The sequence below is a fragment of the Salvia splendens genome, chromosome 1 (genome assembly GCF_004379255.2).
Source record: "Salvia splendens isolate huo1 chromosome 1, SspV2, whole genome shotgun sequence".
Taxonomy (NCBI): Eukaryota; Viridiplantae; Streptophyta; class Magnoliopsida; order Lamiales; family Lamiaceae; genus Salvia; species Salvia splendens.
This window is the reverse complement of record NC_056032.1, coordinates 37,537,339-37,552,131: the sequence shown is the minus strand read 5'-3', so window position 1 is coordinate 37,552,131 and position 14,793 is coordinate 37,537,339. Positions and strand designations below refer to the sequence as shown.

The following is a 14,793-nucleotide window of genomic DNA, read 5'->3' as shown; positions in this document are numbered from 1 at the left end:
AAAAAAATAATGTTTTGAATAACTGAATTAAAAATGAAAAGAAAAAGGCATTAGAAAATTAAAATCAACAATAAAAATCAGCGGCCAAAAAAGAGGTTCTAATACAAATAGAAAAGTTAATAAAGAATTATAATTTAAAATAAAATTAAGTTAGTTTTAGTATAAAATAATTTAAAACTACTCAGTAATCACTAGTGGGCAAAATTATGTTAGTCTGTACATGTACCGAAACCAAAACTCAAACTAAATTAAATTTAATACTAATATTATAAATTTATAATATTATTAATTCATTTTAGTAGGGAAAGTATCTTCATCTTCTTCAAGATATAGGAAACCAACTCTGGCTGTTTTCTGTGCACCTTGAGAAATTTAAACTCAGCCCTCCTTATCCTCTAATTTCTATCCATTTAATTTTCCATGGCACTAACTTGATAAGAGCTGAAGTTGATTTTCCAAAATTTCAAAAATTTTATAAATAAAAAATAGTAAAAGAGACATTTGGGTAATGGCTTAAGCCCAACCCCTCTTTAGTGTGTCCGCCCCTGCTTAAGTTTAAATATTATGCTGCTACTATTAGAATTTAGAAGTTTTTCCATAGAGAGAGTACTACTAATAATTACAGTACAACTAATTTAGCCCTAGTTTTGTGGGGTCGAATTCCATGGAAATAGTGGAGTTCCAAGTCATATGACTCATATCCAATGCTTTTTTTTTTTGTCCCTTATCGTTCTCAGACACCATCACTGTCAGTCATTTGCCCAACCTATACTAGCCCTAGCTTCATTCAATTTTACTCCTACTAGTTTTTTTTGATAAGAGAAAAAGCTTCATTCGCTTTAAGATCGGTTAGTAAAGGAATCAAAGTTCAGAACATACAAAATAGTCCAAGAAAAACAAGAAAAAACACCTCAAACCAAAACAAGCAAGCTAAACAAAGGGTAACCAAGAGAGGACTATGAAAAGCTTCCTCCAAGCAAAACAGGAAACAAAAAACTAAATAGAGTGAATGATGCATCCATCCATGTAATGTAAGGAAGCAAGTCATATGATCTTTGGGGAGACAAAAAGCAAGGTTCCAGCAGTTGCATCTGAAATACCACAAGCTACTAGAAAACGTGCAACCAAGTATAATATGATATTGTTTCAGGTTCCTCCCCATATAATGCACAAAGCTCATCCTCAACTCCGGGAAATCGGGATCTGAAAAGTCCCTCCTTAATATTTAGTACTACTATGTATGTGTATATAAATTAATTTAATTGAAACAAAAAAAATCGATTAATGACATGGATTCTTTTACCGTGCAATTTGAAATCCAAGCAAATTGTATCAAACAAACTAAGCACGTTAGAAACACATTGATGTGATGGACATAAACATCGGATTTAAGATTTTACTACACTTGTTTCATTTACAGGACACTACAAATTTAGATTGATATAGTCTGGGCGGACGCAGAAATAAATAATGATAAGGGCTAAAATTTCTAAATTTTGTTTTAAGTATATTTTCAGGTATTTTAGAATATTTATCGGGGCTTTTACATAATAATTTGTGTTAAACTTGAATAAATTTGAAAAATTTACAAAAGAGAAAAGGTTAGAAAATAAATTTATTAAGGGCTTTAGCCCTACCCTTATTATACATGTGTTCGCCCTATGTGAAGTGTCATGCATCTTGTATTTTATAACACATGGAACATTTCATCTCTTTAAAAAAAAGGTTTGATATGGAGTACTATTGATGGGACAATATGTTTTTTTTAAATAAAAAATGAGAAGATATTTTTATTATGAAGGATAAGTACACCCAAAAATAAAATGGCAGGTGATCATGGAATTTAGTCATCAATGAGCCATGATTGAGTGCGGCTAAATCGCTCATGGAAGGTTGAGGATGGAAGAGAAGGAGGTGAGGGAGAGGAGATGTACCACGTATGGAAGCCTGATATACATTTGGGCTTGAAAAAGAACTGCTTCAAAAATTGAGCTTCACCTTTTGATACAACTTAAGCGTAATGAGATCATTGACGGTCATATCATCATATATTTTACTAGAAAATTAGACAGATGGAATGACTGCGAAAATTATAAACATTATAATTTATAATTTACAGTAATTTTAAAAAGTAAAAGGCAAATCAAAATTTGATCATCTTTCGTGATTTACTTGACAATTTTATCCTATAAATTTAAGATTATTTATTGTCAACTCGTGTTACTGCATACTTAAATGGACAATGTGTCAGTCCTTAGGGTTTGAGATTTTTCAAAGGCTATACTATATATTTTCTTATATAAATTCAAAATTAGGAAACATTAAAATTAGCTAGGAACGTGCTAGTGGAGTATATAATATCATAATGCTATACGTAATACAGGATCCGAATTGAGAATAAAGTTTGTTTAAAAGCCCATATATGTCTAATGACGAGATCAAGTCCAGTAAGATAAAGTGGGCCTATGGCTCGAATGTTCGCCAATTTGCTAAGCGAGAAACCCTAGGCATAACGAGATCTGATCCGACGGCTAGCAGAATAGTGTCTGCGAATCTCCGCCGTTCGTTTACCTCAACATTTTTATATAAGAAACTCGAATATACAGCTTCGGTATACAGAATACAAACTATAGCTGCGGCGCTCAGGTTTCATTCGATTACACTCTAAATTCTCCTTGCCATAGCTGTGTATATTGCTAGCCATAGCTGTGTATATTGCTAGCATTTCTCTATCACTTTTCATTTTCGATGTTTTTATGGGAGGATTTGCGTGATTAATTTCTCTCTACTATAGCTTTATATATTGCTGACATTTCTGTATCAGTTTCCGTTTTCGATGTTTTTATGTGGATGAATTGAGTGATTACTACTGAATCACGTGCTGGTCAGTTTTATTTGATTGATTTACGCCGCAGATTTGTTTTGTTTCTTCCACGTCAAACATGTTTTGGATGCGATTTCAGTTCCCAGCTAGTATAAGTGTTTTCTGTTGAATAGATGTATGTTGAAATTCGTAAGTGTCGATATGATATGGTAGATTGGTCAAATTGTTCCGTTGAGATCTACCCTTGCCTGATGCCAATTCATGTCAATGCGACTGTGTTTGTAAATTGATTGAATATTTTATATATCATGATCCTGATGGACGTTCTGTGGTTGCTAAATTCTGATGTGATGACTGAATAGCACTCCCAATCTTAATCGAATAATCAAGGCTGGAGTCTCAAAATAGCTCTTTTCGCTAATATCCTGATTTTGGGATATTTGGGAAGAAATACACATGAGCAAGAGATTTGGCATGGTAAATCATTGCCATAGGCCTTTGGTTTGGGAACATTTCTTGTCATTCACATGGAACTTTAGCGGTCCACTGGAACTTTAGTCATGGTGTATATTATAAATGTTCTCTGTTTCTATCTTTCTTATGTGAAATAGAACTACTCTCTATTTATGTAATGCGTTCATTTGCCTTTTTAGATTTTCTGATATTTTCGTCATGTATGTTTTGCATGGATACAAGAGTACAATAAGCTGTCTCAAATTTATTGTTAATTCTCTTATTCAGTATACAATCTTTTCGGTGATTGCTTTTGTTCTTGGTGGCAGGGATGTTGTGTTGGCCATTGTTATGATAGTTTGTTGTGACTGAGATAAAGTTGCATGAGTTTTGCAGATTTTAACTGATTTCAAGGAACAATGTCTCATAGAAAGTTTGAGCACCCAAGACATGGATCATTGGGGTTTCTACCAAGGAAAAGGGCCTCTCGTCACAGAGGAAAAGGTCTGCAATTGTTAATTGTTAACTCACAAACTTAGTTGCCTATACTTTGGTTAGTAAGGGATAATTAGTGCTGCCAAAAACCTCATACATATCGCATTGTTCTTGCTAAAAAACAATTTCACACTTTCTTATCAGATGGTTATATTGTGATGACATTGGTTTATCATTTACTTTGGGTTGAAAGGAATTTCTTTCTACAATTGATCGTCTCTTATGAACCTATGATTGAAGTTGTGATTTATACATGTAATAATAACATGGTTCATTCTTTTAAATTAATTCTAAGTTGAATAAATTTGATTTTTATCATTTGTTTCTAACTCCAATATCTTTCATTTTTAATATATTTTTCTAGTTTTCTAATACCCCTTTCTCAAATGTCTTTCTACAGTGAAGGCCTTTCCTAAGGACAGTCCAAAACAAGAATGCAGGTTGACTGCTTTCCTTGGATACAAATCTGGTATGACACACATTGTTCGTGAAGTTGAAAAGCCCGGATCAAGTGAGTAATATTTATTCTCTTGTTTTTATTGCTGATGATGCATTGTATAGTTGTGTCATTTACATTAGAAGTTATTTTGTAGCTACTGGCTTATATAGTTTGCAGTTATCATGTATAGCTGAGCAATAATTGTAGCTTCTTAATTTCTTCTTCGTATATTTACTTCTTCTATGTTCAGAATTTTATGCTCTTCATTTTATATATTATTTCTATTTTTTTTGTTGGTTCTGTTTGTGATGAAAATTTATCTTCAATTTCCTTTTCTGGACCAGAACTACACAAGAAAGAGACTTGTGAAGCTGTTACTATAATAGAAACTCCTCCAATTGTGGTTGTTGGTGTTGTTGGATATGTCAAAACTCCAAGAGGTCTCCGCTGCTTGAATACTGTGTGGGCACAACATCTCAGTGAGGATGTTAAGAGGAGGTTTTATAAAAATTGGTGCAACTCGAAAAAGAAGGCTTTCACAAAGTATTCAAAGAAGTTTGATAGTGAAGAGGGCAAGAAGGACATCCAAGCACAATTGGATAAAATGAAGAAATACTGCACTGTCATTCGGGTTTTGGTTCATACACAGGTTTTTCCCAGGCCATTAGTTAGGTTATTTAAAACTGATCATATGCAACATTCTATGTTGGTTTTGTACTGCCTGCTTTGATTACACTGTCTATAATTGATGTGTTTGATGCATTTCAGATACGAAAGATGAAAGGACTTAAGCAGAAGAAAGCTCATGTGATGGAGATTCAAGTCAATGGCGGTGATATTGCAAAAAAGGTTGATTATGCATATAGCTTTTTTGAGAAGCAAGTTCCTGTCGATGCTGTTTTCCAGAAAGATGAGATGATTGACATTATTGGAGTGACGAAGGGTAAAGGATATGAGGGTGTAGTCACCCGATGGGGTGTTACCCGCCTTCCTCGTAAGACACACCGTGGGCTTCGTAAGGTAGCTTGCATCGGTGCTTGGCATCCTGCAAGGGTATCGTTTACTGTTGCTCGAGCTGGGCAAAATGGATACCATCACAGGACCGAACTGAACAAGAAGATCTACAAATTGGGAAAGGCTGGTCAAGAGTCTCATTCTGCCATGACTGAGTTTGACAGGTCAGCATTTACTCCTCCATGGTCTTGGTTTTATGTATATAGAACGAACAAATTCTCATTTTATTGTAATGTGTTGTGGATATTGTAGGACTGAAAAGGACATTACACCGATGGGTGGGTTTCCACACTATGGTGTGGTGAAGGATGACTATCTCCTGATTAAAGGCGGCTGCGTTGGGCCAAAGAAGCGTGTTGTGACTTTGAGGCAGTCACTGTTGAAACAAACTTCTAGGGTTGCTTTGGAGGAGATTAAGCTCAAGTTCATTGATACGTCCTCCAAATTCGGTCATGGCCGCTTCCAGACGACGGAGGAGAAAGCCAAGCTCTTTGGCAAGCTCAAGGCTTGATTCAACATTCTTGTCAAGGTCCCCCTTATTCAACTCTACTTTATTTGCTTTCACCAGTTGGATTTTTGAAATTTTGACATATGGAATTTATCTCGTTGCATTTTAATAGAACTCATCTGTTTTTGTTTAATCTTGCACTTTTCCGTGCTTATGCTCATATTAACATATGATATTTGCATCTATATTAGAAAATATCTCAACAAAACAAATAAGGAAGAATTCAGTCTTTTTTTCTTCTTATTTTCGCATTTCCGTTGTGTTTTCAGAACAAATGAGTAATAATTACGATAAAGTCTATAGGCTTTTATCAACTTGTAAGATTTGTCATCATAGTTATCAATTGTAAGATTTTAAAAAATAACCAAGTTATCAGCATTAATTTTGTGCGTATTGATCATATCCTCGTGGGGGAGTTCTCGCATATTCATTTTTACTTTAACCAATTTGAGCCCGTGCAAGAAGACATACTGGACTATAGGCAACAAGCTTATGCATTTGTATTAGAATTATAAGAACTAAAGGAAAACATTCGAGGCCTAAATGCCACACAAGAAGCTCGCTTCAAGTCATATATATACACGTTTGAACTTTTTCATCTTGCTCGGGCTCTCTCCTGTTCTGGATCGAAAGGCGCTGTGTTTATTTAGGCAGTTCGATACTAGACTCTTTATATCGAGGAAGAAGATGCACGATAGTTTCCATCTCTTAAAGAGGCCGCAACAAGGGGTAGTCTTCCAGCAGCTCTCGTTCTGATAGAGTGTCGTCTTCATTTTGGGGGGTCCAGAGGACCTCGACAGCCTGGTCAAAACAGAAGACAAGTTAGGCAAAGGAAAGTATGCACAAGTTGCAGTTTAGAACGAGGCAATGACTTGTAATTCATACCATTGTTCTACTTGATGGAATAGATGCCAGCTTTTGCAGAGCTTCTTTCAAGTCTTTGCTATTGTTGATAGACGGCAGCTTGTGATCTCCTTCAGCAGCCACCAAGATTGTGATCTGAAATGTTTCCAATGTTATACATAAGTAGTTACGACGAAATGTGCCATGAAACAGGAATGGTTTGTCACAGGCCACCTTGAGTATCGCTACAATATTTTTCACTAGGAAAAACTTAAAAGGTGTACCTACTTGGGCAAGCAGACCTTACATTTAAGTGCCACGTGAAGATCAGTTTTCATTGTAGAAAATAGTAGAGATTTATAGGCAAGTATTTCACTAGGAAGTGCATATATTGATGTCAAAAACAGTCTTTAGGCTCTAGCATAACACCCCCATTGAACACGAAAAAATAGGTTCTTTAGAAAACCATGTACTGAAGTGTGCATGTAACTTCACACATTAAGCCGATAATATATCAGCTAAACCCACCCAGTTAGCGAGTAATGGTATCAAGTCAGAGATTTGGAGTCCTTACAACTATGTACTCATTGCTAAATCCACCTGCTCGCAGGACAGTCGAGCTTTTCTTTTTAATGTTGTTGACATTGACAAGTGTCTCCTCGTCAAACTTGCCGCGTTCTTCAATAGATAATTGGTTGAATTTCTTTTCCCCTTCTTCCATGCTTCTCTTTACATCAACCTGCATTTTAGGAGGCCGACTTAAAAGAGTCCTATAATTATACTCCAATGCATAAACCAGAAGAACTTGTCCTCCATCCACATGTAATACACCTGGCAGTTGATAAGATATGGATATAGAGAATACACATAGTAATACACAGCTGTAACCAAGGTGCAGCCGTCTACGAGCATCAAGGCTGTAGACCCACATGTAAATATTGTGAGATGATAACTCAGCCGTATCATGTGCAAGGACAGAAGAAAGAAGGAAGAAGCTTACTTGAGCTTCGGAGTTTCAGTGACCGTTAGATGAGGTCTTAGTTTGGGGATTTAATCTGAACCGTTGGATCTAAACTAGCTGTTGATCCTATTAGTTTTAAATAGAGTTGTTTAGTTTATTAAACAGTTAGTTTTTCCCAATTTAATTGTAATCTTTCAGCTCATCTTTCTCGACGAAATAACATTCCTTTTGTTCTTGTTCTTCGCATTCATTCTTGTTCTATCAATTCTTGCTCACACACACAGATTTCACCACAATTCTAACAAAATTGGCACCGTATGTGGGAAGAGGAGTTTCTTGAGCTGTTTTGATTTTACAATTGGAAGCGAATCAGCGGAGACAATGGCCTCTAGGTTTGAGGCGGAGAAATTTACAGGAAAGAACGATTTTGCCCTTTGGAGAATGAAGATGCGAGCGATGTTAATTCAACAAGGCTTGGCGTCGGCGTTATCGGTCGAAGTAAAGGATGAGAAGGGGAAAGAAGCCCTAGATGAGAAGGGGCCAAGAAAGCTGAGATTGAGGCGAAGGCGCATAGTGCGATCGTTCTTTGCCTTGGTGATAAGGTACTTCGCGAAGTTGTGAAGGAGAAGACTGCAACGAATATCTTGACGAGGTTGGAAGAACTTTATCTCACAAAATCTCTCGCAAATAGGCTGTTTCTGAAGCAGTGTCTACTCCTACAAGTTCTTGGAAGGAAAGGGGGTCTTGGAGCAACTGGAGGAGTTCAATAAAGCGGTGGATGACCTTGAAAATATCGATGTGACGATAGGAGATGAAGACAAGGCGATCTTGCTGTTGAATGCCCTGCCACACTCGTTTGATCAATTTCGCGATGCTTTCTTATATGGTCGTGAGAGGACCATCACCTTATTGGAAGTTCAAACAACTTTGAGAGCAAAGGAGCTTCAAAAGGGTGAGTTGAAGGCTGCTGAATCAAATGCAAAAAGCCTCAATGTTAAGAAGTACAAAGGGAAGAAATTGTTCAAGAAACCTCAGGAGTCTTCCAAGAATGGTTCAGCTGGTCAAAAGGAGACACGCTCCTGCCACTGGTGTAAAAAACCTAGCCATTTAAAGAAAGATTGTTTTGCTTGGAAGAGAAAGCAAGAGAGTGAAGGAAAGGTTGTTAATTCGGCTGAAGGAATGGAGGATGAGGAGGTCCATGAGGTTCTGAATGTTGTGGATGATAAGGTCTCGGGGTCTTGGATTATGGACTCCGGTTGTAGTTTTCACATGTGTCCGAATCTTGGATGGTTTGAAGATATTGAAGAGGCCACTGGTTCTGTCATTCTTGGAAATAACCAAGTTTGTTCTATAAAAGGAATTGGCTCAGTTAGATTGAAGGGAGACAAAGGGGCTACAATAGTTCTAAGTGGAGTGAGATATATTCCTGATGTGAAGAGGAATTTGATCTCACTTGGTTTTCTGGAAAGGGGTGCTCTTTTGCTTCTGTGGATGGGAAGATGGAGATGTGTAAGGCTGGGAAGGTGCTCATGAGAGCAGAAAGGAGGGGGAGTCTGTATTATTTGACTACACTCATCTGCAGCAAGAACTCTGGGGAAGCACACAATGTGGCATCCAACACACTAAGTCTGTGGCATACTAGGCTTGGCCATCCATCAACAGGAAGTGTGAAGGAGTTAGTGAAGAAGGGAGTCTTACAATGTTCTGATAGTGAGGAAGCAGTCCCATGTGAGGAGTGCATATTGGGCAAGGCCAAGAAATTGCCCTACCCCAAAGGTACTCATACTTCTTCAAAGCCTTTAGACTATGCACATAGTGACCTATGGGGCCCTGTCCAAGAGAAATCTATTGGGAGTGGCAGATATTACATGAGCATAATTGATGACTATTCAAGGAAATTGTGGCTGTTTATATTGAAAGACAAATCTGAAGCTTTCAAGAAATTTAAGGAATGGTGTGCAGAGGTGGAGGCAGAAAAGGGGGTATGTTTGAAGTATTTTAGAACTGATAATGGTCTTGAATACTTGTCTAAGGAGTTTGATGAATATTGTAAATCCAAGGGCATCAAAAGGCATCGAACTGTGCCAATGAATCCCCAACAAAATGGGGTAGCAGAGAGCCAATAGGACCATTTTGGAGAGAGTGAGATGTATGCTTCTAGCAGCTGTAATGGAAAAAAGATTTTGGGCAGAGGCAGCATCCACCGCAGTCAAGCTTATGAATAAATGCCCTTCATCTAGTATTAATGGAGATACTCCAGATTTCAGGTGGTTGGGAGTTATGGTGGATATTCTGAGCTGAGAACATTTGGGTGTAAAGCCTTTGCTCATGTGAGGTAAGGGAAATTGGAGGCTCGGGCATTGAAATGTGTTATGTTGGGATATCAGCTAAGAGTTAAGGGCTATAGGCTTCGGTGTATAGAACCTGGGAATGCAAAAATTGTTATTATCAGGGATGTGATTTTCTGGGAGAAAGAGCTGCCATTCAAGAGAAGAGCAGACAATGAAGATGGAGCAAAATCCACTTCAGAGATTGAGGTGGAGCCTGAAAATTTTGATCATAACCAACCCGATGGAGCTTCTGATCCACCACTGACTGATCAAGTCTCTCAGCAACCTGATCCGGACAATTTGAAGAACTAGAAACTTACAAGAGATAGATCAAAAAGGACCTCAAAACCACCAGCCAAATACTCAGATGCAGAAGTTCTATTCTATGCTTTGCTTGTGGCAAAAGAAGTTGAGTATTCAGAGCCTTGTTCTTATAATGAAGCTATGCAGAGTAAGGAATGAGAGAAATGGATGCAGGCTATGATTGAGGAGATAGATTCCTTGTTGAAGAATGAAACTTGGCTGTTGGTAGAAAGGCCAGATGGAAGGAGGATTGTCAGTTGTAAGTGGATTTTTAAGAAAAAGATTGAAGCTGCTGAGAGTGATGGGGTGAGATTTAAAGCTAGACTGGTGGCCAGAGGCTTCACACAGGAACAAGGTGTAGATTTTGATGAGGTTTTTAGCTCTGTGGTGAAGCATACATCAACCCGAATACTGCTGGCTATTGTAGCAAGAAGAGGCTGGAAGCTTGGGCAGCTTGATGTCAAAACAACTTTCTTGCATGGTGATCTCAAGGAGACAATTTATATGGCTCAGCCCGAGGGTTTTGTTAGACCAGAGGATAAGGGCATGGTCTGTCTTTTGAAGAAAAACATCTATGGCTTGAAGCAAGCTAGTAGACAATGGCATAGAAAATTTGATGAACACATGATCAGCACTGGTTTTGTGAGCTCTAAGTATGATGAGTGTGTATACATTAAGCATGAAGGTGGAGCTGATGTGGCTTATCTATCGTTATATGTTGATGACTATTAGCTAGAGCTTGCAAGCAGGAGGTTTAGAAAGTAAAAAATGATCTTAGAGCAGTATTTGAAATGAAAGACTTGGGGCAAGCAAAACGCATTCTGGGAATGACTATCATCAGAGACAGAAAGGAGAAGAAAATATGGCTGACTCAATCTGATTAAGTTTCAAGAATGCTCAAGAAGTTTGGTTTGAACAATGTTAAGGAAGTCTCAGTTCCTATGGGCCAACACTACAAACTGTCAGTAGAACAGAGACCAAAGTGTGAGGCAGATGAAGCTGAAATGCAGAAAATTCCTTATGCTAGCATGATTGGTAGCACTATGTATGCTATGGTTAGCACAAGGCCAGACATAGCTCAAGCTGTGTCTGCCACCAGCAGATTTATGTCAAACCATGGGAAGGAGCACTGGTCAGCTCTGAAATGGCTGATGAAGTATATGAAAGGGGCTAGTGATGTTGGAATTTTGTTCAATGGTGCAAGTGAAGTTACAAGTGATGCTTTGATGGGGTGGTCAGACTCTGATTTTGCAGGGAATATAGACACTAGAAGGTTCCAATCACTCTATGGATCTGCTGTGAGCTGGAAGAGTAGTCTTCAAGCAGTGGTTACGTTATCTACAACAGAAGCAGAGTTTATGTCTCTAACAGCCGCGGTTAAAGAAAGTTCAGAGGTATCTTGGGAGATTTCGGCATAATTCAAGACACAGTACCTATTGGCGGTGACAACAGCAGTGCTCTTTGCTTGGCCAAACACCAAGTATACCATGAGAGAAGCAAACATATCGACGTACGCTTGCATTTTATTCGAGAGAAGAAAGATGAAGGCGAGGTGAAAGTATTCAAGGTAAACACTACTGAAAACCCGGCTGACATGCTGACAAAACCGTTGCCTAGAAGCAAGCTTGAATTGTGTATGAAGCTTGTGAGTTTGTGTAAGATGGAGTGATAGGCTGAGTAATCAAGGTGGAGATTTGTGAGATGATAACTCAGCCGTATCATGTGCAAGGACAGAAGAAAGAAGGAAGAAGCTTACTTGAGCTTCGGAATTTCAGTGACCGTCAGATGAGGTCTTAGTTTGGGGATTTAATCTGAACCGTTGGATCTAAACTAGTTGTTGATCCTATTAGTTTTAAATAGAGTTGTTTAGTTTGTTAAACAGTTAGTTTTTCCCAATTTAATAGTAATCTTTCAGCTCATCTTTCTCGACGAAATAACATTCCTTTCGTTCTTCGCATTCATTCTAGTCCTATCAATTCTTGCTCACACACAGATTTCACCACAATTCTAACAAATATTATGAGTATCTGATTAACTTGAGAAAACTTATGTTTGGATAGGATCAGATATGGCTACACTGTTGGTAGAAATGGCAAGCACTTATGGCTTTGGTAAACCACAAAATGTCAAAACGGCTTAGAGATGAATCAAATATTGTTACCATGTAATGTCGAAGATCCATTGCTCAAAAAAGAATATGCAATTGATTAACAGAACAGGGGATTGTGCGACTTACAGATGAATAGCCAGAAATGCAATAATCAGGATGCCGAAGCAAAGCTAGTACTGTCTCTGCAACAAAAAATAGATCATAAGCAACAGAGGTCATTCACCCCCCACACAAAAAAAAAGAAAGAATGAAGAAAAAACTAGGTAGAAATGTTAGTGGGAGGCCTACGATGTTCACCGGGTTGGTTGAATTAAGAGTATTACCACCTATTACAATCTTAGTGGGAGGTCTAAAATAGTTGGTACCTTCATTTTTTCACTCTTTGATAACTACCGGCTAGGCAAGAGTAATGCAATGTAGAGAGGGATTATTATCATATTCAATTTAGTTTCAGTTAGTGATCACGGGAGTACTCTTCATATTAAAACTCGACTACAATCTGATGGGGCATCTTACCTGTCAACACATAGTGTAGACCTTCAGAGGTGGATGTATCTGCAATTTCAGCAATCCGGTTCAGATCCTTTTGGAGTGACCTTCCTAAGCCCAACAGTCCGACCTTGAATATGCATAAAGGCATGTAAACTTGTAATGAAACTCAAAGTATATAGGAAATACAAGACAGGATAACAGTTATTCTTGTTCAGAAAAAGGTTTTTATCAACAGTGTGTTTCTTTTAAATTGTTTTGTGGCAGGAAAGGGTAATATCGAACCTTATAAACAAGAACAAACTAATATACTAGTATAAAGTAATCCTGATGAAAACTATTACTCATCTAAGTGTTCAGGATATAAATTGGGAGCCAAAAGCATAATTCAGAAAGCAATCACAATCACTTAGACCCCAAGTCATTACACAAATCATAGGCTCAGATGATTCAAACTCAATCTGTTACTCCTCTGAGGTGAAAATTCTGTTATGGCTCATTTTCTAAAACTATTTATACCGAAATCAAAGACTAGTGGATATTCTGCTAATTTTATATGCATCAATGGGCTGTGAACAATCAATCTTCTGCTTCTTCTTTTCCAGAAAAGGCAGCCACATATACACGGTAAACTAGTTCAGCAGTAACGAACAATAATACAACCACTCAGTTACCTAAAAACACGAAACCCCATCACCATATGTGATCCACAGTCCACACAACATTCCACTTCCAGACACTATTATTCCCCATGAAAATTACTTTTAATGGAGTACATTTTATCCAGAAAATTGCAGTCAACACACACTTGAACCACAATCAACATAACCTCACCCACCATCTCATGATCCACTCACCCTTAATCATTCCACAAAACCCAAATCACACATCTAATTTGGAGCTACAACCAGAAGAAAGAACTCTAGACACCACAAACCTAGTAATAACTCAACAAATACCATAAAAACTCAGTCAAATCAAGTGATACAAGCCTATGTATATATATATACCTGCAGCTTGAGCACAGTAGTTTTGTCAGTAGCTGTGAGCACACTTCCCTGAGAGCCATCGGACAAGAAACCGGACACCAAAACGAATGCAACAAATGCGATCATAATAAGGGAGAAGCCGGAGCCAACACCGACCGCGGGACCCACATAAACCCCACCAAACGGCGACGGCGCATAATACGGCGCCGAAAACGAGAAGCCCGACCCCGCCCCCATCCGCGGCGTGCTGTAGCTCTGCGACGGCGCCGACGAAGACCGCGACGAGGAGAACGACCTCCCGCCCATCCGCCCACCGGAGGCCGCCAGCGCCGAATTGGGATCGTACATCAGCAGCAGCCCCACCAGCACGGCAGCCGCCGCCGGTTTCCGCAGCGCCTTGAGCATACTCTTGATTGTTTCGGCCACGATTTCGGCTGGGTTTTGCTTGATTTCCAACTCCCCGAATCCATTCTTGCTAACGCGTCGGTCGGTGGAAGAATAATCGCCGGTGAACAAGCAATTGATGCTGAGTTTTTTCAAATTTTTGCGGATTTTGATGTGATTGTGGGCGAAGGGATTTAGGGTGGGCAATTGAGGAGAGAGTTTCCATTTAAAGCTGGGTTCTTGCAAGAAAATGGTTGGGGCGGAGGCCATGGGAATGAATGAAACAGTAATTGGTAGAGATAGAGAGGGAATGTGATGACGATGATAATTGATTGAGATACAGAAAGCCAAGGGGTGCAATTGTAACCAGAAAACTGATTATGGTGGGAAATACACAAAGCCAAATTCTTAATTGAGAAATTGGGACCCTCCTTGTACTTGTTGTCCAAGGCTCGAGGATCATATCTTCATCAACACCAGTAATTGATAATTTCTGATTAAGAGTTTATATGAAATTAATAATTAAGAAAAAAATATTAATAAACCATAAAACTCTGATTCAAGTTTCAGCATTCGATGTACTCCCTCTATTCTATCAAATAGAGGCATTTTATTTTCTACCCTCATTTTAAAAAAAAAACAATATTAAAA

General features: G+C 38.4%; 2 protein-coding genes across 2 annotated transcripts; one reads left to right on the top strand and one right to left on the bottom strand.

Moving 5' to 3' along the window:
• Positions 1 to 2,623: 2,623 nt before the first annotated feature.
• On the top strand, positions 2,624 to 5,866 carry LOC121749284 (60S ribosomal protein L3). The gene is made up of 6 exons (XM_042143871.1): positions 2,624 to 2,646; positions 3,674 to 3,781; positions 4,173 to 4,283; positions 4,556 to 4,860; positions 4,980 to 5,389; positions 5,478 to 5,866. The coding sequence occupies exons 2-6, from the start codon at positions 3,697 to 3,699 to the stop codon at positions 5,734 to 5,736; spliced, it is 1,170 nt and encodes a 389-aa protein (XP_041999805.1). The 5' UTR covers positions 2,624 to 2,646; positions 3,674 to 3,696; the 3' UTR covers positions 5,737 to 5,866.
• A 343-nt stretch (positions 5,867 to 6,209) lies between these two features.
• On the bottom strand, positions 6,210 to 14,520 carry LOC121749292. Its single transcript, XM_042143876.1, has 6 exons — positions 13,780 to 14,520; positions 12,797 to 12,899; positions 12,407 to 12,462; positions 7,151 to 7,315; positions 6,619 to 6,732; positions 6,210 to 6,534 (listed from the first exon to the last, which is right to left on the bottom strand). The coding sequence occupies exons 1-6, from the start codon at positions 14,410 to 14,412 to the stop codon at positions 6,442 to 6,444; spliced, it is 1,164 nt and encodes a 387-aa protein (XP_041999810.1). The 5' UTR covers positions 14,413 to 14,520; the 3' UTR covers positions 6,210 to 6,441.
• Positions 14,521 to 14,793: the final 273 nt, after the last annotated feature.

Bases quoted from the DNA above. Each gene is read 5' to 3' on its own strand.
- LOC121749284 (XM_042143871.1), top strand. From the start codon at position 3,697: ATGTCTCATAGAAAGTTTGAGCACCCAAGACATGGATCATTGGGGTTT. The intron at 3,782-4,172 runs GTCTGCAATTGT...GTCTTTCTACAG, and splicing joins CTCTCGTCACAGAGGAAAAG to TGAAGGCCTTTCCTAAGGAC. The intron at 5,390-5,477 runs GTCAGCATTTAC...TGGATATTGTAG, and splicing joins GCCATGACTGAGTTTGACAG to GACTGAAAAGGACATTACAC.
- LOC121749292 (XM_042143876.1), bottom strand. From the start codon at position 14,412: ATGGCCTCCGCCCCAACCATTTTCTTGCAAGAACCCAGCTTTAAATGG. The intron at 7,316-12,406 runs GTAAGTCGCACA...CCTAAAATGCAG, and splicing joins GCATTTCTGGCTATTCATCT to GTTGATGTAAAGAGAAGCAT. The intron at 6,535-6,618 runs GTATGAATTACA...TGTTTTGACCAG, and splicing joins TTCCATCAAGTAGAACAATG to GCTGTCGAGGTCCTCTGGAC.